The sequence below is a fragment of the Balaenoptera borealis genome, assembly GCF_965194805.1.
Source record: "Balaenoptera borealis genome assembly, chromosome: X".
Classification (NCBI taxonomy): Eukaryota; Metazoa; Chordata; class Mammalia; order Artiodactyla; family Balaenopteridae; genus Balaenoptera; species Balaenoptera borealis.
In genome coordinates this window covers 66,153,630-66,180,399 of record NC_138881.1, presented here as the reverse complement: position 1 = coordinate 66,180,399, position 26,770 = coordinate 66,153,630, and the positions used below count along the sequence as shown (strand labels likewise).

Sequence of the window (26,770 nt, the reverse complement as noted above, 5' to 3'; positions counted from 1 at the left end):
ATTCAACACCCCTTTATGATAAAAAAAGAACTCTCCAGAAATTGGGCATAGAGGGATCCTACCTCAACATAATATAGGCCATATATGACAAACCCACAGCAAACATCATTCTCAATGGTGAAAAACTGAAAGCATTTCCTCTAAGATGAGGAATAAGACAGGGATGTCCATTCTTGCCACTATTATTCCACATAGTTTTGGAAGTTCTAGGTATGGCAATCAGAGAAGAAAAAGAAATGGAAGGAATCCAAATTGGAAAATAAGTAAAACTGTCACTGTTTGCAAATGACATTATACTATACATAGAAAATCCTAAATATGCCAACAGAAAACTATTGTACCCCATCAATGAATTTTGTAAATTGCAGGATAGACAATAAATACACAGAAATCTCTTGCATCCCTATACACTAACAATGAAAGATCAGAAAGACAAATTAAGGAAACACTTCCATTTACCATTGCAACAAAAAGAATAAAATACCTAGGAATAAACCTACCTAAGGAGGCAAAAGACGTGTATGCAGAAAACTATAGGACACTGATTAATAAAATCAAAGAGGACACAAACTGATAGAGAGATATACCATGTTCTTGGATTGGAAGAATCAACATTGTGAAGATGACTATACTACCCAAAGCAATCTACAGATTCAATGCAATTCCTATCAAACTACCAATGGTATTTTTCACAGAACTAGAACAAAAAATTTCACAATTTGTATGGAAACCCAAAGACCCCAAATACCCAAAGCAATCTGGAGAAAGAAAAACGGAGCTGAAGTCAGGCTCCCTGACTTCAGACTATACTACAAAGCTACAGTAATTCAAGACAGTATGGTCCTGGCACAAAAACAGAAATATAGATCAATGGAACAGGATAGAAAGTCCAGAGATAAACCTGCAGACCTATGGCCACCTAATCTATGACAAACGAGGCAAGACTATACAATGGAGAAAAGACAGTCTCTTCAATAAGTGGTGCTGGGAAAACTTGAGAGATACATGTAAAAGAATGAAATTAGAACACTCTCTAAAACCATATACATAAATAAACCCAAAATTGATTAAGGACCTAAATTTAAGGCCGGATACTATAAAACTATTAGAGGAATACATAGGCAGAACACTCTGACATAAATTGCAACAAGGTCTTTCTTGATCCACCTCCTAGAGTAATGAAAATAAAAACAAAAATAAACAAATGAGACCAAATTAAACTTAAAAGTTTTTGCACAGTAAAGGAAACCATAAACAAATCAAAAATACAATCCTCAGAATTGAAGGAAATATTTGCAAGCAAAGCAACCAACAAGGGATTAATCTCCAAAATATACAAAGAGCTCATGCAGCTCAATACCAAAGAAACAAACCACCCAATCAATGAATGGGTGGAAGATCTAAATAGACATTTCTCCAAAGAAGACATATAGATGGCTAAAAAGCACATGAAAAAATGCTCAACATCACTAATTATTAGAAAAATCCAAATCAAATCTACAATGAGGGATCACCTGACACCAGTCAGAATGGCCATCATGAAAAAGTCTACAAACAATAAATGCTGCAGAGGGTGTGGAGAAAAGGGAACCCTCCTACACTGTTGGTGGGAATGTAAACTATGGAGAAGGTATGGAGGTTCCTTAAGAAACTAAAAATGGAGGTACCATATGATCCAGCAATCCCACTCCTGGGCATATATCCAGAGAAACCATAATTCAAAAACATACATGACCCCAATGTTCATTACAGCATTATTTACAATAGCCAGGACATGGAATCAACCTAGATATCCATCGACAGAGGAATGGATAAAGAATATGCTGTATCTATGTACAATGGAATATTACTCAGCCATAAAACAGAATGAAATAATGTCATCTGCAGCAACATGGATGGACCTAGAGAATGTCATACTGAGTGAAGTAAGTCAGAGAAAGACAAATATCATATGATATTGCTTATATTTAGAATTTTAAAAAAGGGTACAAATGAACTTATCTACAGAACAGAAATAGAATTACAGATGTAGGAAACAAACTTATGGTTACCATGGTGTAACGGGGAGGGGGGGATAAAATGGGAGATTGGGATTGACATATACACACTACTAATTATAAAATAGATAACTAATAAGGACCTACTGTATAGCACAGGGAACTCTATTTAATACTCTGTAATGGCCTATATAGGAAAATAATCTAAAAAGAGTGAATATATGTTTACATATAACTGATTTTCTTTGCTGTACACCTAAAACTAACATAACACTGTAAATCAATTATACTCCAATATACATTTTTTAAAAACTCAAAATGGGTTAAAGACATAAAAGTTAAGACCAGATATTATAAAACTCTTTTTTTTTAAACATCTTTATTGGAGTATAATTGCTTTACAATGGTGTGTTCGTTTCTGCTTTATAACAAAGTGAATCAGTTATACATATACATATGTTCCCATATCTCTTCCCTCTTGCATCTCCCTCCCTCCCACCCTCCCTATCCCATCCCTCTAGGTGGTCACAAAGCACCGAGCTGATCTCCCTGTGCTATGCGGCTGCTTCCCACTAGCTATCTATTTTATGTTTGGTAGTGTATATATGTCCATGCCACTCTCTCACTTTGTCACAGCTTACCCTTCCCCCTCCCCATATCCTCAAGTCCATTCTCTAGTAGGTCTGTGTCTTTATTCCCGTCCTGCCCCTAGGTTCTTCATGACCTTTTTTTTTTTTCTTAGATTCCATATATATGTGTTAGCATACGGTATTAGTTTTTTCTTTTTCTGACTTACTTCACTCTGTATGACAGACTCCAGGTCCATCCACCTCACTACAAATAACTCAATTTCGTAGAGAATCCTAAAGATGCTACCAGAAAACTACTAGAGCTAATCAATGAATTTGGTAAAGTAGCAGGATACAAAGTTAATACACAGAAATCTCTGGCATTCCTATACACTAATGATGAAAAATCTGAAAGTGAAATTAAGAAAACACTCTCATTTACCATTGCAACAGAAAGAATAAAATATCTAGGAATAAACCTACCTAAGGAGACAAAAGACCTGCATGCAGAAAATTATAAGACACTGATGAAAGAAATTAAAGATGATACAAATAGATGGAGAGATATACCATGTTCTTGGATTGGAAGAATCAACACTGTGAAAATGACTCTACTACCCAAAGCAATCTACAGATTTAATGCAATCCCTATCAAACTACCACTGGCATTTTTCACAGAACTAGAACAAAAAATTTCACAATTGGTATGGAAACACAAAAGACCCCGAATAGCCAAAGCAATCTTGAGAATGAAAAATGGAGCTGGAGGAATCAGGCTCCCTGACTTCAGACTATACTACAAAGCTACAGTAATCAAGACAGTATGGTACTGGCACAAAAACAGAAATATAGATCAATGGAACAGGATAGAAAGCCCAGAGATAAACCCACGCACATATGGTCACCTTATCTTTGATAAAGGAGGCATGAATATACAGTGGAGAAAAGACAGCCTCTTCAATAAGTGGTGCTGGGAAAACTGGACAGGTACATGTAAAAGTATGAAATTAGAACACTCCCTGACACCATACACAAAAATAAACTCAAAGTGGATTAAAGACCTAAATGTAAGTCCAGATACTTTAAAACTCTTAGAGGTAAACATAGAAGAGTTTTTGACGGAAATCGCAACAATATCTTTTTCAATCTGTCTCCTAGAGTAATGGAAATAAAAACAAAAATAAAAAAATGGGACCTAATTAAACTCAAAAGCTTTTGAACAGCTAAGAAAATCATAAACAAAAGACAACCCACAGAATGGGAGAATATATTTGTGAACGATGCAACCGACAATGGATTAATCTCCACAATTTACAAACAGCTCATGTGGCTCAGTATCAAAAAAACAAACAAATAAATCAAAAAATGGGCAGAAGACCTAAATAGACATTTCTTGAAAGTAGACATACAGATGGCTAAGAGGCAGATGCAAAGATTCTCACCATCGCTAATTATTAGAGAAATTCATAATAGCTTAATTTTAATAGCCAAAAAATGGATACTACTCATATGTCCCTCCACAGGTCAATAGCTAAAAGAACTGTGGTACATCCATACCATGGAATACAATTTAATGGAAACATACCCTCCCACTAATATTTTATTGATAGTCGTGTAGATCTGATAATGACTTATCTTAGAAGCATTATGCTATTGCAATACTTTATTATACTATGTCTCATTTTTATTTTAGCATTAAGGAAATGCAGTATTTTCATTGTAACACCCCCTACATCTTTATCCAGAGGCCTGTTGCCACTTTTGTCTTTAAATAAAAATTGCTTGGTCCTGTGAAATGCAGGATTACATTTCTATCCAGTTAATTTGGGTTATTATATTCTTGGTCATCAAAATACTCATGGCTTTGGGAACTTGATTTGGTAAATATTCATGGTGTATTAAGAAGCATTATCAATACTGTATGACCTCAACCACATTTTAAAAATGTATGCTCAGTTGTGTGTAGACATACACAATGACTAGAACTCAAACCATACACTGCTTGTGATTATGAATATTTTTGCATTGTCTCTTGTGTTTTTTAATTTGCAATAATATACATATAAACTTTAAAAAGTTGGAAAATAAATAAATGTTATTTAAAAAGTGCCATTCTTCCCCCCCCCCAGTCAAGTAGGAGAAACATGCATATGAACAACTAAACTAAAATATAGTATAATATGTGTGTGTGAAGCTTCATCTCTTTGTTAGTATCAGCTAGAGCCCTCACCCACTGAACAGCTCTGAATCTTAACTAGCCAAGGGCTCAGGGCAACTGCCCTAATTCAACACACCCAAGGGACTGCTGAATGTGGCTACGACAACTGAGGGTAAACACTGGATCAGTTTATCTTAATCCCCTATGTGTGGTGCTAGAGCCTACAGCACCTTTTTGAAATGTGACACCCCATCCCTGCTCCAGCATCATGAATGTTACAGCTACAGGAAAGAATCATGGTGACAGTTTACAAAGTGATGGTATATTTGCCAAATAGTTCTTTCTTCTGCTTGGCATCACAGTTTGAAGAAGATCCAACCTGAGTTTTGAAAACATAGTTATTAATGTAGCATTTAAATACTAAGTATTTGGCCTGTGCATGAATTCCTATAAAGAAATCCAGATAAATATCTGTATAAATGCAGTAGTGGGTAACTTTGCTACTTCAACTTAAGTCTTACTAGGTATGCTTCTTTCAAGGGGTAATTATTTGTTGGTGTTTCTATGAAACAGTTTTTCCTAAAATTTACAAAATTCAATAAAGCAAAAATCCAGTATGATTAGACATTAGAATAATTGGTAAGAGGTCACAAAATTTTCATGTCACAAAAGAAATATGAAAGTTCAATTTTAGGCAAAATTTAAATAAAGGCAAAATACTAAATCATCAACACTTTCCAAAAACTAACATAAAAATGGGAGACTGAATTATGTATTTAATCAAAACATCTTTAATTTAAAGACATTAATTTTGGGACTTCCCTGGTGGCGCAGTGATTAAGGATCCGCCTACCAATGCAGGGGACACGGGTTCAAGCCCTGGTCTAGGAAGATCCCACAAGCCGCGGAACAACTAAGCTCGTGCGCCACAGCTACTGAGCCTGTGCTCTAGAGCCCGCGAGCCACAACTACTGAACCCATACACCATAACTACTAAAGCCCGCATGCCTAGAGCCTGTGCTCCACAAAAAGAGAAGCCACCGCAATGAGAAGCCCACGCACCGCAACAGAATAGCCCCCACTCGCCACAACTAGAGAAAGCCTGCACGCAGCAACAAAGACCCAACACAGCCAAAAATAAATAAATAAATAAATAAATTGTAAAAAAATGATGTTAATTTTATCCAATAGAAAACATGATTTTATTCCCTTCTTGTTCTAGTAAAATTCTGAATTATTTAAACAATTTTCTACATCTAAAATATTACATTATACTTTGTCATGTGCATAAGTATGTGATCTTAAATCCAAAATAAAAATTCTGTCATGTTTAACAATAACAGATATATGATAATTTGATAAAAGAGTTCAATGATACAACTTGTACTATAATTTCAAGGTTTTCTATTATATTTAATTTCAAATTTTGTAACTCTTTTAGGTACTTTGAAAAATAAATCCAATATACATGTGCACATTTCAACTAAGTAGAAATATCCTATCACTATTCTCTGAATACCTGCTCACTATAATTCATGTTTACATATTAATGTGCAGTACAAATTTGTAAACACAAACATATGAAACTTTGAAAGGAAATAATACCAGTCTTTTTCCTCTCAATATTTTATTGAAACGTCATGTTAAAAGTTGGCCAGCACTACACATGTAAATGGTTTTAATACTGGATGTGTTTAAAACGTTCTGTATATTTATTTGTTCTATGTTTACATCTAAACCATGTTTATTTGCACAGTTTTAATACAAATTATCATTTAATTGCAGACCAAACCTAAGGCACCTATATCAAAGCAACAGCCACCAATGCCTAAGCTATGCATTTGGTTGTTTTAAACTGCTCTAATAAACATGTTAAATTCCAGTAAAATCAACTGGTAAACTGTTGCTGTATGCCAGGATATTATTGTTATTTTGGCTAAATAAAGATTTTTCTGCACAAAGGCAACATATCCCTAAATTGAAGTATAAACATTGTACTTCTACCCTGTCAATTCAATTCACAAAATACAGTACATGCAATTAGACATTTCTAAGTATATTTAAATCTGCCTTTCCACACAAGTATATGTAATTAATAATATAAGTATGCAATGATTAGATGTTCTTCATAGCATCCTTTATTTTGAGAAGAGGAGGGAGAAAAAGCAACATAGTATAAATTATTTTTAAACAAAACTAAACTAAAACCCCACTGGTTATATAAATTATAGTGTGACATCTGGAATTTATCAAATTGCATATTCAAATAAGGAAGGTTTTTGTTATTGAGGTTTAATAAAGGGATAACAACTGTGTATTACCCTACTATATACATGGACATATAGCACTATTGTCTCAAAGCATCTAGATTTGTCATTAGAATATTTGTATATTTTTGTAAAATATATTTTACATATTTGTACAAAACTTTTATTTCAATTATGCTTTGGCTTAGCATTCATCAGTAACTGTTAAAAGATACATGTTACCAGATTTATGTGCACCGTGATTTTCCCCAATGTGCATACTATAAATGATTAGGATATTGAAAGGGAAATCTTCCATAATGTCCAATAAAGATGCTTGTCTTTATTCATTGTTGGCACTTTTTCAAGTTGTCATCACATAGAACTCTGATCATTCAAAGACTGCTTCACTGATTCATCCCTTGCTGATTCTAATTGTTCATTTCTTTTTGTGCCATAGACATACTTAAACCTCACAAAAGAAGAATGAAGTCATGTCTACTCCTAGACTGTATGTATAACCCAGGCCTAATAGCAGTGAAATATCATGAATATCTACCTTCATAGCTTGAAGAAAATATAACTCTTTATTTTTGTAATACAGTGAATAGGAGCAATGATATTAATGTTTGAAGACTCTAATATTATGTAATCTAGAATTATGTATTAGAATTTGAAATGTAATGTCCAGAGGGCATAACCCCTCTGTTTAATGAAACAAATAACAGTTTTGATGTTCTAAGTTTGTTACCTAAAGTTATATTTTGGTGAGTAAAACGTAATGAATAGAGGATTTATCCACTTAGACATATGTTCTGCAAACAGGCTCAAACTTGAATTCAAGCCCTTGATTTCATCTTGACTGTTCCACAAAGTAGAACCTTTCTGACATGGGAATTTGACTATAGGTCTCAGCTTGACTGGAGGTTGTGCAAAGATAAGGCAACATTCACTTATTTCCAGACTCAATGTACAAATTTTACAGAGTTGATGAAAAGTTTATTTTCTCTAGATTTATTTGGGGTAAGTCATATAACTAGGTCAGGTTAAGAATCAGATTTTATAAATCTAGATAACTGAATTAAAATGATTTCTTTTGAATGGGATGAAAGGGTGGATGTATATATATATGGTCAAACCAAATGGAAATACCAGTTTTAATTATTAGACTTGGGAGTCTACTAAGTATCATTTGGCCACTTTCATTTGCTAACTATTTCATACCTTATCTAACTAGAGTGGCTTTAGATTTTTGTAGGTTTTTAAAGCAAACCTAATATTTAGTTGACACAATTGAAATTAATATAATTCCATAGCATTTTGTTTTTTATTCCATAATCATAGCCTCAATTTACCAAGTTACTCAAGTTTTGCACCATCCTATTGGGTAGTAATAATTTATTTAATATAAAATAGTAAGGGCACTAAATACAAATTGTGCATGAATTAGAGCTGTTAGCAAGTTACTCATCTGTTTCCTGCAGATGAGTAACTTGCTCAGAAAATAGGGGACTGCTTATTGAACTTCTTAAGGTCTCTTCCAAGTCTAATTTTCTATAAAGATTTTCCCTTGGTTACTTCTTCTTTTTCAATTAAAAGTATGAAATGACAATTTATGAACATTATTTAAAAACAGCTTAAAATAGATGTCTAGATTCTAGCCTTTAAGTTTTTGCCCCTTAATATAAATCACCTTTACACATATAGTTCTGTATTATCAATTTTATATGGGTTACATATAGAAAAATTATCTGAAATATAAAGTATGGGGTATATGTACTTGAGCAGCTACAAAATTAATGCCGTCCCTTAAATAATCATTAAAAAGTAACCCAGAGATTTTCTGGATTTTGCAATCAAACACTTTATGTTGTTAGTTGCTAAGTATCTGCCATCAGAATAAGTTTCACTATAATCTGATGTGGGAGTTTCTGCTTTAAAAAGTCATAATTTATTTTAGTGGTAAAAGTTAGCCTACAGCTTTCCTGTTTTGGAGTAGACAGAAATAAAGTGTACTTTCTACTTTAATCCTTGATTTGATAAATTTGGGTAGTACAGGCTTTCTGCCTCAAAGATTTTTATAGCAGGTACCTAATTAGTCTGGGCCATAAATAATATTTCATCTTGACTAGAATACTCAGTTTGAATGTAACTATGTGCCGTTCTATGCCTAAGCCCAGAAGTGAAGGGGCATATCATTTTAATACATATATAAGAAGGTATATTTATAAGGTACATTTGAGAGGAAAAAACATTTTGAGCAAATAAATAATAATGACATGCTCTCCCTAATATGTGTTGGAAAACTTTTAAAAAGCAGTTTATCAGTGTGTTTAGTTTGTTAAGTCATACCATTGTGATATGAAGGGCCCTGGCTTAATAAATTGTAGAGCTAGTAGCATGAAAAATTAAAATTCAGTTCATCTTAAGGATACAGAGGTTATATATAGGTTATACTTAACAAGTCTTTTCAGAAAATTTAGGACCAGGTGAAAGGAAACTTTTCAACTTCATAGCCTAAAATAAAGTCTCATTTATGTTACACTACTTTTGTCCAATTTACCATGATTGACGCAGAGGACTGAAATTAAATTGTACCATTGTAATGATGTTTTCATATTTATGGATTCAAATATATTCTCTCCCTTCAAATCATAACTTCTCAGTCTTTTTGGAGAGCTACAACAATTTGTTTTTGTAAACTGTGTATATAAAATACTGGGTTTGTTAAGGACTAAGTAAACAAGCATCATCTGAGAATTACCCAAAAAATAAAAGAGAATAAAAGATCAAATTTATTTAGAATATTTTGCTTCTCATTTAATCTTTGTGTTCCTTCAGGATTAAATGGTCCTCATGCTGCAAATATTAATATTAGAATGTTTATGTCTTTATTTGTACCTTAAAATTGAGATTAGTAGTTCCTTCAACAGTAGAGTATAAAAGTATAAAGCAAATGAACAATGAAATTTTTTCTACAGTTACTAGATAGATAATTACAATGAAGCCAATATTCATAGATAAAAACTGTAATTGTTTCACTACCTTCACAGGAATTAAATCCACCTTCCTTTGGTCACTGTCAATATGCAAGAGGCAGTTGATGTGATAAACAGGCTGCACTATAATTAGAGATTTCGTCACCTGAAGTCACTTTTCTCTGGTAATCTACCTCATCAAACAATATTTATTGAGTATCTTATTTTGAGGCCTAAGGCTACTGTAATCAGCCTTCTTACGAACATATCATAAGGCACTTTAAATGCAGAACAGAGGAATACCCTCTGATAATGAAGCTTTTTAAGCCCATTAGCTCTTGACTTTTTTTGGCTACAAATAAAGAAAATATATGCTTACATGTAATTGTTTTAGGAACTTGACTATTCCATTAAAGGCAATGGTTAATTTTTGGATACCAACGAGCATGATTGCATTTGCCTTCTATTAAAGAAACTTGACTGTTGTCATTCACTTTGAGATGGTTGGTAGCATTTACCAGTCTAGATGGCATGGAGAAGTTGTACCTATAAAAGCCATAGGAAGGATGGAAAGAGCAACCAATTGCTTCCCGGGCAATGGGGTTGGGTGATAAAATATTTCCAGGTGCCTGTAATCCATACAACATTTGATTGGAAGAATTAGATGCTTGTTGACACTTTCCATTGAAGTCTTCAGATGAAACGTATTTTGAATTGGTGGCCCCCAAGGAAGATAAAATGGGAATTTCCATCATGAGTGGGGCTAAAGACTGAGAACTGCTGCTGCTTGCTAGCCTTTCAGGAGCAGGCAAGACAAGAGGCTGCTGTCGCCAAAAATTAGTTGGGCAAATCTTGTAGCAAAGGGGCAGGTTGATATTGTGTAGGTACACCTCTGGACAGGGCATTCCAAGGGAGCTTGTAGGTATGTGAAATGTTGGAGGGGAGCAAGGTGGAGAAAGCAAAGAGTTCAAAGGAGAGGGAGCCCCTCCACTAGAGGTCGCTGGAGATGAGCCATTGCTTCCACCTGTGAATGACAATTCAGTCAATGAACAATGAACTAAATGTTCCTACTGAATCAGTAATCATGTCGATAACTATCCCAACTTCATTCTTAGATTAGCTGTCCTTGCAAGTTCACAGTTATTTTAAGTTCTTTGGAAAAGAACATTCCTCTGACCAAAATTGAATATGGTATCTCTACTACTACCACTATTACTTTTGGCATTATTATTATGTATCATGCACTGAGCATTCACTATGCTTTAGAACTATACTAGGCACTTGAACAACATTTATTCAGCGAATTACAAAAGAAGCCCAATTAAATATGATCCAGAGCCAATTATATCTTACAAGTAAAAGCTGGTTTTTTTAACCATAAAAAATTACTAAAATAAGCACTTGATTAAATTGAACAAATTGGTTTTTCTGAGATTTTATAGAAAGCTTCAGTCTGATTAAAAAATCAGTGCATATGAAAGTAATCTTTATAAATTAAAATAACATTTAAATATATTAGGTTTTTTCTTATATGAAAATCATAGATGGGGAAAGTTCCACAGTGTACTATATCAAGAGTAAAAGACAGTTTTGCAGGTAAAAATACCAAGATGAAAATGAAAGTGTTCATATCAATGTTGCCAGGTGATCTTTTATGGTTGCCTAGCATCTACTAAAATTAGGGATAGATATAAGGTCCAGGAAAATCTAGACTTTACACCTTATATTTGTAAGTATTTAAATTTTTAAAAATCTGGTTATTGACTGAACTTGATCAAATTTTGTGGGGTTTTTTTTTCAGGTGCTACTGTTTTTCTTAACTATTTTTATATACAGACATAGCCTAATCCTTTATCTACAGCGTGGCAAATATATTCTATAATTAAACATCCAAAAGTTATTTTAAAAAACTGGTACCCCTTTTCTTTGCAATTTGAGAGCATTCTCGACATTTTAAATAATTAAGAAAACTGTGTATTTTAAATTATCAATTAATGATCATGGTTAGCGTTATTTTTAAATTAGTGCACCATGTGTTGACTCGGATATTTTAAAAGCATGCTGCCTAGATTCTATTAAAGTGATACTATCAAATAAGTGTTCATATTTTTCTATGCAACTCTCTAAACCAAATTAATACAGTCAACTGAGTGAAATATTTCACTAAATGATTAGACTTGATCTCTTCACATTTCAATTAGTTGTTATGGTATCATGTAAAATTCAAGCTAACTATAATGTGATGGTAACCTTCAATTAATGTTTAAAGACAAACAACTTTAATGGAGTAAAGACAAAAGGGTAAAATGATTCCATATTGCTCACGAATAAAGATCTTCTATTTATCCTTAAATATCAGAGTAAATGAAGGTATGCATTCTTCCACCAGAAAGCCTGCATTGTCAAATTATTATTTAGTCATGTAATGTACTACCTGAGAACAAATACCTTGCAAATATTTTAAATGCTTACGGCAATTAAACTAATTGCCATGGCTTAGTATTGTTTTCAACATTTATTTTCCCTAGTCACAACAAAAGGAAAATTAGAGTCAAGTGATGATGAAATTTAATGGGAGTCATTTTTATCATGTGCTGAAAGTTTCTCATAAAATATTTATTTCAATATCTAACATGTTTGCAAATAAGACCACTAGTGCACCACAGGCAGATCCTAAAGAATATGAGATAGTGAGATGCTGAAGAATCCAAGTGATTTCTATAGCTCTCAGGATGTATGATAACCCAAGAAGACACAAGTCAGTAAATCCACCATTACCACGTTTATGCTCTTTTCCTTCTTGACAGTTACCCTCCCTTTTTGCTTCTTACCTCCTCATCAGGATAAATATACACCCACTTGATTTTAAACACACATTTTCTGGCATGTACTTATCCACTTGTGTAGTATTTGTACAGAGGTTCTGGCTGTTGTTATTTCATTAACATTTAAAAATAAAAATTAATAAAACTTTTCTTACTTTGTGTGTCTGCACCAAAAGTTTTAAAATCCAAAGTGAGAGAAGGCCTCCATGGGTAGGTCTCTAAAACCCCATCCAATACACCTCTGAAAAAGAGATTCAAACTTTAGCAAGTCCAGAATGCAATTCCTGAAAATAATAATTTGTGTAAGCTTTTGAGTTATTTTGTTATAGTTTTTAGGGGTGAATATCTGAAATGTTTTTCTTTTATAGATAGACTTCTGAATAAAATTCCCAGTGATTGTTCCCTGAATAAAAACCTAAGAATCTAGAATAAGCAATATCTTAAAAGTGGGTTGGGGAGGGAGTGGGAGGAGGCAAGATTTTGAAGACAAAACGTCCAGGTTTCTTTCTTACTACCTATTTATTACTTACAAAATTTAGGGACTCAGTCTCTGAGCCACAGTTTCCTTAGCTGTTATACATGTGAAAAGGGCTATATAAATATTAGATGTGACTGTTATATCGTTTACCTGTTTCTTCCGGGATCTCTAAATCCTTTAGCAAAAGGATTCCTGTCTATTTTCAGTTTGGTAATCTATGGATTCAAAAGAGAAAGAAAGATAAAGTCAGTGCCCTCAGTAAAAACACTGCCACTGTTGCTTTTAATGATTACAACAGCCACACAAGTTTTCAACATGTAATATGGCATGTTAAATAAACGTAAGCATATTGCTAAGTCAAATTTGGAATGTTTTATCTCCTTTCTCTCCTGACACTCTTTGTTCTACTCTCCTTTCTATCCTTTCTAACACAAGATCCACACAATTCATAATCAAACTTGCCTTGATGACAATGCAATAAGGCTATGAATTTCTTTTTAATTGTGGAAAATTCAATCCATATAGTACAGCTTCACTCTTTCCCTAAAGTTTCTCTGGAGCCATCCCTGCTTGCCTGGGACTTAGTTGGCTTTACCTGCTGGTTTTGGTAAGCTGTCACCGTGGTGAACTCAGTTTCTTTAAAGGAGAATGTTTTAACCCCTTCAGCAGGCAGGGACTGAATCCGGGACATGTCGACCCTGCTGTCCTGCTTCATCACGTGCACACGGGGCTTGTACTTGTGCATGGACTGCAGAATGATCTGGAGGAGAAATCAATGGTCAAATGCTGCCTAGTAATTGGCTTACCCTCCCCCACACTGGCTCCCTCTCATCAGCACCCCCAACCTTCCCACATAAAAGTGAAGCTAAACCAGAAAGCCTAGGCTAGCCACACACAAGGACTTTTCTTTGCCATTTGGCCCTGGACAGAGGCCTTCAGGCATAAGGGGTTTCAAGAACAGGGCATCTCAGCACACCAAGAAGCAGTGATTCCATTTCCAGTTGGGGTCCTTTCCTGCTTTCAAATGTGGGTGACCATGTGATGTTCCCAAGTGTTATTGGGATCTGACTGCCTGCCATAAGTTCTCTGGGCTTAGGTAACTGATGGGAAACCATTTGACATCCCCCACCTCCTAAGCCCAGGAGCATCCTTCTTCCTTTTGTGGCTGGCACAGGGCCAGGCCAGGCAGGGCAGAGTCGAGGTGCACCTGGGAAGAAGGTTCAAGATCTACGTGACTTGAAAAGGCCTTCCATGGGGGCGGGTTGCGGAGAAGATTTCCACCATACCATGTCACACAGAAGGTGCCCATCAGGGGAAGGCAATCAGAGCCCACAGTGATTGCCAGGGAGGCTGAAGTGCCAGAGAGCTCAGGGAAGCATTCCCTTTCACTGTCCCAGACCAGGCATCCTGGCTTTAAAAAGTCTCCTTTGGGGTTTCCCTGGTGGCGCAGTGGTTGAGAGTCCGCCTGCCAGTGCAGGGGACACGGGTTCGAGCCCTGGTTTGGGAGGATCCCACATGCCGCGGAGCGGCTGGGCCCGTGAGCCACAACTACTGAGCCTGCGCGTCTGGAGCCTGTGCTCCGCAACAAGAGAGGCCGCGATAGTGACGGGCCCGCGCACCGCGATGAAGAGTGGCCCCCACTTGCCGCAACCAGAGAGGGCCCTCACACAGAAACGAAGACCCAACTCAGCCATAAATAAATAAATAAAAATTTAAAAGGAGATTAAAAAAAAAAAGGGCTCCTGCTTTAAAAAAAAAAAAAAAAGTCTCCTTTTGTCCTCAAACTCCTTTCACTCACCATCCCCAACCCCCAGCACTCTCAGATGCCAAGTAAAAGTCACAAGAGCTACTTTGGCCACAGGCCTAGAACTTGGACAGTTCCTAAAGACTACAACTAGCACATCTGGGAGACACCTCCTTGGCTTCTCCAGGGTTACCCTCCGGCTGACACCTTGGCATCCCCCTCCTCTCCTCGGGACAAAGGATTGCACACACTTACATGGCCTTTGTCGTCCATCTCGTTGTTGGTGAGTTTCACACGATCGAAGCTGATGATCTGACGCATCCATGTCTCTCCCGAACAAGGCGAGTCCGGGTGAACATAGAACCTGGGAGTGATGCATGAGTGGTCTGTATTCCCGGCTACCATCCACTGCGAGCTGTGATACACGTACCTGAAAATGCGCGGAGTGTGGCTTTAGGCGCAGCAGACCAAAGCCAGGAGCAGGGGCTACCACGATCCGGTCCTAAAGGCCTCGGCCAAGGTTTGCCTGCTAATCTCAAAGGCAACTAGTAAAAGATACAACTTCATTTCCAAACAGCGTTCAGGGACAGAAAGCAAACTGTAAATAAGCATACGTCATTAAAATGTAGTGAAGTGCCAGGGCAAGTATAATGTCATGGGATTTCAGAGTCTGGTTTGTATTTCCTCACAGAAACCGCAACAAAAATTCATCTAACCCGTTTTACCGAGCAGAGACGCCCGAAAAATCCTCCTGTCCTACAAGCGTCAGGGGAGAAGCAGAAGGGTGAGGGAAAGTGTCTGTGCAGCCCACCGCCACCAGACCAGTAGTCTTGGAAGCCCCTTTGTCCACAATGTTTTACATCAGAATACCCTCAAGGAACTCTGCCCGCTGTGGCCTCGGGGCTGATTTTCGCATTGTCTTCAATCTCAACCGCTAAATTATGCGCCGAATTCCCAAGCCAGCTCAAACGTGATAAGCAGCTTGTTCTGCTATTTCTGGGCTACGGCCCCAGCAGGCTCTTGAGCCCAGCCTTCTTTTTGCCCCTCACTCCCAGCATTGGGTGCGTTGCAGGCTGTTTCCTAGAAAGGCTAGACACCCACTTCAGTCGAACGCTCACAGGCCGAGTGCTGGCGGCTGCCGCCCAACCCCCATACCCCTGAGCTAAAGCGCTGGCCGACCCGAGCTTCTGGGCTGCCAGCAAAGAAGGGCCTCTTGGCTTTAGATCAGTTCGGCCACTTTTAGCCTGCTTTAAGTAGAGAGTTTACATCAAGAGAAAGGTTACTTGTATTCTCCAGGACCTGGCCTCTGCTTCAGGGTAGAGGCTAAGGAAGGAAGGAAAATAGACTTAGGCGAGATAACTGCTAGACTAGCTTTGGATGGCAAATCAGGGCATCGCTCAAGGACCCTGCTGCTAAAGTAGCACATCCCAGAGCCCGGTAGGGCCCCAGAAGCCCAGGCATTTCTCCCCAAATTCCTTTAAACAACTTCCCTCCCAGATGCCTGAGCCAAAACCCTCTGCAGTTTGCAGAGCCAAGGCTAGAGCAGTGGGTAGGCAAGAGGTTTGGGGTACACTGAAGCACCAGCTGGAACCTGTGATCCAGGAGTGAGAGGAAAGAAGAACAAGCCTGCTTTTCTCTCAGTCTGAACTCCCTGAACTCCAGTTTGAGGGAGAAAATTCAACTCTCAAAGCCCACAGGAGAGCAATTCCCCCTACCATGGTAGAGTTTTCAAAACAGCACTCTCAGGTTCCATGGATATGAATCCCCATTCCCAGCCTGTGGTACCCTCCTTTGGGCCTGGTTACCTATAGCGTTTGGAATCCACCGGCACCACATCGATGGCCACATAGTACTGTTTCCCTGGGTCCAGTCCTTTTACCTTGACCCGAACAGAGGGGAACATCCTCCTGTGGGAGAGAAAATAGCGACTGACCTGGGCGCTATTAGAAACGTTTGGAGCCAGGTGGGGTTGGGGACAAACAAAAAGTAAAGGAATAAACAATACTCTTCTTATTCTAGACAGGTTCAGTGAATGAGATTTGCTACATGAGGAAAGATTGTTGGTTACATGTTTGATTGAACAAACTCAGGATTTTTGAGTGGATCAGAATATCCTTACCACAAGGCTTTGTCCACCCCACTTCCTATCACCACCATAATAAAAAGCTATAGAAGAAAAAGTAGGAAAGAAACAGCTGTGCCCCTCCCCTGAGTTTTCAGCGGTACTTTCTGTGAGGCAGATTTGGGAAAGACTGAAATTAGGAAGATTCACACACACAAAAATTACCCAGCTGATGTGAAGAAGTTGCCGCACAGGAAAAGGTGGAAGAGGGAAAGCCCCACCTCAAATTGACCTGGGCTCAGGACAGTGGGCTGGGAGCCTGCTAGATGGGATATTGTCCACTGATAACTGTGAGGCATTAACAGAAAGGCCTGGGCATAGCTTAAGATGTGGGGGTGGCATCTGGCACCTGCCTTGGGAGGTCTAATTTTTGTCATATACTACACAGGCAGGAGCTGCAAGAATGAGTTCTTGGAATCAGGGTGTACAGGAAAGAAAGGCCGAGCCACTAACATGGGCCAGGCAAGGCCTAGTCTGGTCGATTGAGAGGCACTGGCTTCCAATACCTGTCTGGGGTGGGGATATGGGGAGAAGGGTACCAAAGCATAAAACTGGAGGCACCCATCTTATGAGAGCAGAACATTAAGTGCCTACTGTGTGCGGCCCTTGAACAGCTTGGGCAAAGCCGAACCTGCCCGCCTTGGTAATGATCATCTCAGTTCCAATGTCATGAAATCTCTTCCACAGCTCGGATCCTTGAAGCTCCACTTGGATAGCATCTTTTTCTTCCAGACTCCCGAAGCTGTTGCAGCCGCCGCTGCCTCCTCCACAGCCTGAGAAAGTAGTTGCTAAGGGCTCTGTCTTGGGTCGCTTTTCTGCTGGACACAGAGACGCTGAGAGTTTGAGAGAGCTTCGCAGTTCCCGCGCCCCCTTCTCGCTGACGCCTGTCTCAGAACAGACCGGCCTTGTCTCTTCCCCGGGAACCTTGGCGACTGATCTCCAAATTCCCCACAACACCCACTCTGGCCCCCTGACGGAGAGAAAGGGGCCCAGGTAGCGCCCTGTGAAATGCATGACCCTTCTTCAAAGTTGCCCATCCTCATCTCTCTCGGAGACTTTTGGTCCCTGATGCTGAATCCCCTCGGGACCTGGGTCCATGTCCTGCTTCCTACCCCGAGAAACAGCCACCCTCTGGCTCTCAGGGCTTCCGGGAGGTTGGAGAGTCTCGCTTCATAAATCTGTGGGGACCCTCCCCTTCACCGCAAATGAACCACAACACTATGGGCTGAACTTGGAGGCTCTGAAACTTCCCCCTACAGCCAGATGGCTGAGGTATCCCCGCCGCCCCGAACGCGGCCATCGCTGGGCCAAGACATCCTTTGATAGGGCTAGCCGCCCTCCTGCAGCGACGCGGCGCCAGTCTGAGACTTTCCGATCCAGCAAGCCATGGTAGCCGGCGCTGGGGTTTGGGCCGCGGTAGGGGTACTCACCAGGCTGCTCGCTCTTCCTTCCTGCGGCGCTGCTCCTTCTCTCCTCCTCCGCCTCTCCACCCTCTTTCTCAAGCAGCTCAAGTTGCGCCTCCTCTCTTGTGTCTCGCAGTTTTCTTTTGCTGGGTCTCCCCACCAAGGCTTCCACCGAGAAGGCGTGCGCCCGAGAGCTCAGAGCCATCCCTGGAGAGGGTGAAGAGAACGTACTCTGCAAAGTTTCAACCTGAGCTGGGTTAGGGAGGGAGAGGGTGGGAGGGCGCAGAGGACAGGCAAAGGAGGGAAAGCGGGAAAATCAGAAAGAACTGAAAACTCAGAAAACAATTTCTAAATCTATATTCAGGGGGGAAAATGTGTGTGTATATAATTTTTATATATACATATAGATTTTCTTTGAATAGACAGAATGAAAGGAGATTAAACTGGAGCCAGAGTCCTCTGGAGTCTAGTCCCCTTTCCCTTTTCGCTCTTCTCCCTCCCAGTGGACATGTGCGGAACATCAGTCCTCAAGTCCCAGATTCCCGGACCTGGCAGAGCTCAGAGACTGGCAAGCGCGGCCCTTTTAGGGAGCGGACCTGCCCCTAATGGCGGCTCAGGTCGCTCGGATTGGGAGATACTGTTGCATCGGACTGAGTGAATACCCGGCTGGTCGTAGCCTCCACTGTTTGTTTTGGAAACTGTTGGAAGCATAAAAAAACACCGTGACACTTCAGAGACTGACAGGGAGGGGGCGGTGGGAGTGGGAGGATAGAAAGGGGTTGGAGGTTGACTGGAAAGGGGCTCAGGATAGTCTAGTGGGGAGGAGGGATACACAAACTTACTGTTTTGCATTAAATTGTGAAACTAAAAGACATGCGAAGTAATTGCCCACGGTGGGGGGGCCACTTTTCCAACAAAAGTGAAAATATTATTTAACCAAATCCAGAGAGGTGTATAGGGGTCTTTTGCTCTTAAGTGAGTACGCTGGGGAAACAAAGAGCAGCACAAACTTTCTGGGCCTGTTTGTTCTACAGTCTGGGTCTCAGACTAAGTGGACCCTGTGCTACTCTGACCTCCCTATCCAGGTGGGGAAGTAAGAGCCAGTGCAGGCAGGAGGCTCCCAGATAACCACTTTCAATGATAAAGAGCAAACCTGGACCTTCAATCCCTGCCTCTACTGGAGCCCAATATTCCCCCACACAGCCTCTTCTTACTCACATGACTTAATCAGCAAATACAGCCCAAGAACTCCAGGGCCACCAGCAGAGCACCAATCGGAATTGTGCTCCCAAGGATGTGACACCTCAAAATGTTGTGCTCAAATAATTGATTCCAGTGTATCCTGAAATATCTTCCTGGGCTAAGTTTTACTTTTCCTTAAAATGGATAAAGACACCTTCTTTATGTCAAGAAGAGACTTGCCTACCACTTCCAAGGAGCATGTTTATGCATGCAGATGTGAGATGCCTGCCTGTGTGCTTAGGATTTGGTCATGCGCTTTTCATCAGCAATAAGAAATCAGGCACCCCTGGGCTCTCTTGCAAACTGCATCCGAATTATTGACATTTTCACCTTTTCAGAGAGCTCAGCTCTCTCATGTGTACTGAACTAAGCTGTAGTTAATTCCTGTTAACTTTTATCTGAGAGTAAAGTGATTGCAAGCCTCAGAACCAGCTTTGTGATCTGTTCAGCTGCCAAAGCACTGGGCTGTCAGGTACTGGGGGCATGAGGGATGTACATTTATGATAGAAGTTCATTTTCCACAGCTGAAAGACTCTTTTGAACATTCTTTTTATTTCAGCCAGAAACACCCATAAACCTTTATAAGAGATTCTTCAGCCCACATGGAACATGCAGAGAGAGAGGCTCTGGGACCCACAGATGCCCACATTAGAAAGAAAATAAAGTTTTTTTGGTTGACAATTGGAAAATCCTTACAGTAAAATGTTGATTTTGAATTACCAAAAAATGTTATAACTAGGAACATGAAGGGAATTTATCTCTTGAAAGAAAAATAAATTTGTGGTTAATACAAATTAAATATATTCAAAATCTATGGAGATACAGAGGATATAGATGTGCCTTAAGGGATATATGGTTTATAAAAGCTCTTATTGAATATGAAATCCGAACTTGCTTTAAGGAGATAGAAAGCGATTTTTAATTCTCTAATAAAAATTCTAATATTTTATTAACCACTATAAATAGGTATGTGAATTAACACATGCACAAAACAAGGTTGGCCCTGAAAATATTGCTTCTAATGAACTGTATGTGCAACAAAGTAGATGTTCAGATTTAAGCTAATGTATCTGAAAGCATTACATTTCTCAGATATTTATGGCAGGTCAAGGGCAAAGATTCATGGCCTCTCTAGTTTTCTATATAGGAAATATGGGTTACTTGAAGAAAAACGTATGTATAAAAGAAACTAAATCTGACTGGAGGAAAAAAAATCCCCTGTGTTCCGCAGTACTTACTAATCAAAGGGATGATGTCAAACTCATATGAAGGGATTCCAACTGTCACTTTTAATTTACAAAAGAAGGAGTGAAACACATTAAATGAAATATATAAATATTTCAAATATATACCTATATTAAGTATAAATAAAATAAAATAAAATGTTTTGAGACTGGTTGATACCTAGTGCCACACTTTGGCAAAAGTACAAGCAACTTCATGATAGAGATCATTTCCTCGAATTGTTATTCTTCCTACTCTCCCTTGATCCTCATTCCCCATGGTTAAGATATTTTGGCATACTTCCAAGCTTGTAGAATGTGAGTCTGAAATAATTTGCTTATGATCATTTTTGCCATTTCTTGGGAAAAAGCCTACCAACGTCAAGAAATGCAGAGAGGCAGTTTCCTCACAACATCATTTGAGTACCCGAATTCCACTTTGCCTGAACTAGCTAAGTTGCTTACATAAATAAATCATCTTTGCTTAAATGAGTTTCAGCTGGGCTTTCATCACTTGCAAGCAAAAGAATCCTGACAAATAGACTCATCTTGATAAAAATTTGGAAAATCAACTTTTTTTTCTAGTTCTTCTTTCTTCCTCCTCCTTCTTCAATACTACTGGTTCTGTGAATTGGGAAATTGCATGCTACACACTATCCCAGACTCATAAAACCTGGAAGAAAATTTGACTTTCTACGCAAATTACTAGGACTATGATAACTGACAAAAAGGAATAAGGCTCAAGCAGTATAGCACTTAGGAAGACAGACTTTGGATTCAGACTGACCTGATTCAAATTCTGACTTTGCTACTTTCTATCTGAGAGACCTTACACAAGTCTTTTTTTTTTTTTTTTTAACATTCAGTCTCTTTCTTCTAAACTTTTGTTTTTACTTTTAATACCTTCATCACAGGGTATGTTTCTGTAAGTGTATATATCTGAGGGTTAGTGAAATAATATACACAAACCATTTAGCATAATGCCTGGAACATAGTAAGCACAGCTGTTTTCAACATTAAAGAGATGATGGAGGTTAATTTCAAGAATGTGTTAATCTTTATGTTAACTATACAATTATAAATCCTTTGTGGCCAGACACTAGAAACAGAAGTTTATGCTAACACTGGCACACTCAACTTTTGTTTAAATCCTAAAGCAGATTCAAAAGTTCAGAAGTCTTTAAAGTAATCACCTTCCTTAAATTTGAGAACCATGTTAATAAATTAAGCTAGTGAATTAAACAAAAATATTGCATTTGAGTTTCAAAGATCCATGGAAAATACATCTGTTAGAATACATATTCCGATCTGATTTTATCAACTTGATCCTTGGAAAGATATTTTTGCTATTTTACCAATGCAATGTAAGTGTATGTCCTTCTTATAGTAGTAGATAAAATTTATTAATTACAGGCCTCTAACATATAGCTGTGTTCTCACTCCAGAAAATTAAGAAAACTGGTCGAATTAATATTAAAAGTAATTCTCACACTGAATCCTTCAACTTCTAATAAGCTTACTTCAATATAATCTTTCAAGATTTCAGTAGTTTAATGCATCTAGCAATTCAATTATGCATGCCAAACTTTTTAATCCATGTTCTTAGGTAGAGTGGAAGAAAAAAGAATAGGGAGACAAATTCTTATCTGTGTTCATTGCGTTCTCATGGTGACGATTGGGAAGTTAAATGCTGATTCTTGAAAAAAAGTTAGCTGAAGGAAAATTTATTCCTTTGAATTTAATCATGTCATGTGTTCATCAGATGTCTGCTATCAAATGATGAAGGCCTTCTTATGATAATGATTATAACATTGCTTTTGGGTTCATTATGTTCCTCATTCTCACTGAATTTTATATCAAAGGCATGCAACTATTTTTCCCATTTTCTTCTACTCAATTTATAACTTATGGCTGGTGGGTTTTTAAAAAATGTTGGATCTAGGAGCTTTGCCCTCAGAAATATGAGGACAATTTTTTTCTTGACTAATTTTGGGCAGAGAAGATGAATGAAATAAAAATAAATAATAAACCCAGATGTGGCCCTACTCTATAGTGATCTGGTAATTGCCAGAGTAGGCATTGCATATCCAATTAAAGGCAGCTGGGATTGACATCCAGCTGGTCCATGGACAGATCTTTAGGAATCAGGTGCAACTTTAAGCATCTGATGATCTCAGATAGTATGACAAATGGTTAAATACAATCTGAATGCTGCTGAAGGGTTTGGTTCAATAACCTGCTCAGCCTGCAGGGCTGGGAAAGACACCACCCCTACCTTAGAGGGGCAGAGTGAAGCTCACAGCAAGGCCAGTATACAAGGCACTTCAGCTGGAAAACAGCCAGGTCTGTGTGTGATCTTGGACACATCTCCATGGGTATTTGTTTCATTCTGCAGTCATTAAAGCAGAGGGGAGGATATTAATGCATTTGCCTATCCTTTCTTACTCAAAGGATATATATATTTTTATCTATTGTATGTTCCTAGCTAAAAGACACAGCTCAGAAACAGAAAAGTTAAGAGTTTTTTTCTTAAGTTTTGAGTGTTAATCACAATGTATCACTTGCAGTAGTGTCTCAATGTGAGCATTTTCTTGCGTTTGAACTCTGGCTCAGTTTATTGCTAAAAAGCAGGAAATTGCCTTGTGTATCAAGGGAAGGCTTTGCCTGGTAGTTTTTTAAACACCAGGTTTCTGTAAAAATAAAGCAAAAGATATTTGTTGCAATGTCCTAGTATTTCAGACGATCAACTATATGACATAATTTTAAAAATCAATATCTAACATCTACAGAAGTACTGATTGATAGTGAGAAATATTTGGTATTAGGCTGAAAGATTTTCCCTAAATCCATCAAAACACAAAAGGTAGGCAAACACCTACCCTGCCTATGCTTAAAGCCAATCTATGCTACTTTCACCCACTATCTTCCTTCCCAGGGTTCCTATGTTAATATTACTAGACAAAGGCTGCTTCTGCATGAAATAAATATTTCTAGAGTTAGGACACCCTGATCAATACTTCCAAGGGGTAAAATGGCAGGCCTTAATAATAAAGCAATAAAGATATACAAGGAAAGATACAAAAGAGGAACCACTGAAAACAACAAGGATCTCACTTTCTGAATCCATAACGTTTTAATACTGGGGGAGAAAGAGAGCGTGAAGGAAGGGCAAAGTCAATGGCTACATCTACTGACAAATGAATGCCAGCCTTTAATAAACTGGGTCCACAGGACCATGATGTACACCCTGGAGGCAACTCACTCTGGTCACTGCTCAGTTAGGGGACCGACTAAATCATCTCAGTGAAGCCAGTTAAATAATTGCCACTTCTCAAACTTCAGAATTTGTACCTCCAGTCTAAAACTTGACTCACCTGACAGCACCAAAAAAGTTGATAGAAAGTTGTAATACACATTTTTGTGTGTTTTATGATGATGAATACAGAGTCGTTTAAATTGTGTGTGTGCATATTTCTCATGGAAAGTGATTATTGAACTTTTTCAAGGCAATGATGCTAGTAACTCTTTGGAAAACAATTGGATTAGGAGGTTCAGTGTACTAGCATTTTAATAAATACCAAAGCACTTGGTATCACTTCACAATTGTTTTCCATTCTCAGATTATGGTCCTTGTCTGATTTATTTTATTACAAGGAGATGAATTTTTAAAACTCTACCTTAAAAAGAAACCTAGTCATTACTTTCCATTTTGGCAAGCTTAAAACTCTACAGTCATTTTCACTGACACACACATACATCCTCTTCTCTTTTCCTTTGTCTAAGGATTAGCTAGAATGTCTCTTAATGTTTTAATAAGCTTTTAAGGCTGGAAGAAAATTTTCACAATAAGCATTTTTTATATGTATGTGTTTTTGTGTGTGTTTGTATTTTCAAGTAAGAATGTCTGAGGACATACGTGTAGAGAGTGATATGAAGTATTTTCAAGAGTGATTTCTTTTTTTTTTTTACAGATGTTCCACCCTCCATTCCCCCTCATTTCATTTTGCCATTGAAAAAATTTAAAAGTCAGTTTTGAATGTTTTTTTTTTAGGTGAGAGTGAGTTTATCCAACACAGATTCTCCATTCACTTTTCCTCTAGATGATGTCTTGATAAACTGTTGCCACGATAGAATGTCTGGGCTTTCCAAGGCACCAGAGCTGGCTTGAGTTGAGCATCTTGGTTTGAAAGAGGTCTCAGTGCATTTTATCAATTTCTCCTGAAACAATAAGCCAGCCTAGGTCAAACAACTGTTATGGAGGCATCTACTGATAGAAGACTCAATGGGTCTCAGTTTCCTTGTGTCTCTCTGTGTCTCTTTCTTGTGCCACTTGAATTTTTCTTTGTGTATGTTTCCGTCTCTCTCAGTCTCTGTGAATCAGTTTGTGTCTTTATAACTCTTTTTCTCTTCCTCTTTTTCTCTCTCCTTTTTCTGTTTAGTCGTCTTTTCCCCTCTCCCTTTCTGTCTTTGTCCCTTATATTCTTCCCCTATCAATAACCCCAGAATGCCTCCATAAGTAGGAGGGTGTTGTACAGAAGCAACTGTACCACCTTACAGCAACCTCCTTAACATCCTTTTCACTCAGATGCCTTCTGTAGTCACATTCTCTAGCTTGAAAGCAGGTATGTGAGTTGTGTGTTTATGTGTGTGTGTGTGTGTGTGTGTGTGTGTGTGTGTAGGTTTACAACACAGTGTCTTAACTAAAGCTCTGGTGAGAAAAAGCAGGAATGAATAAAAGAAAGTGTCTTTTGGCACACACTGCTGCTCCTTCCCCTCTCCCCTGGGGGTGGTCAATGCCACACATTTTGGGGTCTCAGGCCTCCTCCAGAGGGTGAGGGATTAAAGTCAAGTGAGTGCAAGATGAACTCAAAAAGTCAGCTGGCTCAATGATCTGGAGCTCCTTGGGGAAGAGCCTGGGGAGAAAGTATCACAGTTCAGAGCCCTCCTGCCACCTCTTAGTGCTAGACACTTACCACTCAGTATACTTCTCTCAGATCTGCCCTCATCACAGGCCACAGTCTCACCTTCCAGCAAGGCATGCAAGCCTCTTCCTTTTGCTCCCTTGCTCTCTAATCTGCCCTACATGAATTCTCCTGGGTCTGGGGGCCTTCCCAAAGCGAACTTGCCTAGGAGAAGGACTATTACTGGGTCATTTGGGTGTCATTGCATACCCTCAAAAGACAGGCCAAGTCTAACCTTTATTCATTTTAAGAAGATTAACATTCCACTTCAGGTCCCCTGAGAAGTAAAGGTTTCAGGATTCTTGTTACATAGCCCCCAGTTGAAGAAAATGAAACCAACAATTATGACTTTGCTGGACCTCCCTAACTTTATGTACTTGCCTAGTGATAGTTAACAGGAAATGCAGATGCTGAGATGAATCCTTTCCTCTGAGGCGCCCAAAGAAAACCCGCAGCCTGACCAGTAAGGCAGGGGCTTTTACCTAGGAGGCAACAAGTTGTTGGTCTCTGTGTCAAGAGGCCAGGCTTTCCTCTGGTCTGAAAGCTGTCTCAGGCTGGGCTCATTCGCTCCATAGATGCCAGTACCAGCTGTCTCCAGAGTCCAGAGGAGAGTGGCCTGGAGCCAGAGTACAAGAGAACACGATGTTCTGGCCCCCACTGGCCACAGCTGCACTTCTACTTCCTGTGTTGGACTGGTCCTGCACCTTCCTCCATGCAGAAGACCTGCTTTGACTCAAGGCCAGCCACAATAACAGTCTGTGATTTCAGCCTTCAGGGCAGCAAGGCTTCGGGCTCCCGGCCTCTTTCCTCAGCCTCCCTAGGCA

At 38.8% G+C, this 26,770-nt stretch overlaps 1 protein-coding gene across 1 annotated transcript; it reads right to left on the bottom strand.

Moving 5' to 3' along the window:
* Positions 1–7,195: 7,195 nt before the first annotated feature.
* On the bottom strand, positions 7,196–24,936 carry TBX22 (T-box transcription factor 22). The gene is made up of 9 exons (XM_082377285.1): positions 19,739–24,936; positions 18,548–18,727; positions 17,749–17,932; positions 16,801–16,902; positions 15,251–15,425; positions 13,847–14,011; positions 13,402–13,466; positions 12,929–13,014; positions 7,196–10,972 (listed from the first exon to the last, which is right to left on the bottom strand). The coding sequence occupies exons 2-9, from the start codon at positions 18,723–18,725 to the stop codon at positions 10,359–10,361; spliced, it is 1,569 nt and encodes a 522-aa protein (XP_082233411.1). The 5' UTR covers positions 18,726–18,727; positions 19,739–24,936; the 3' UTR covers positions 7,196–10,358.
* Positions 24,937–26,770: the final 1,834 nt, after the last annotated feature.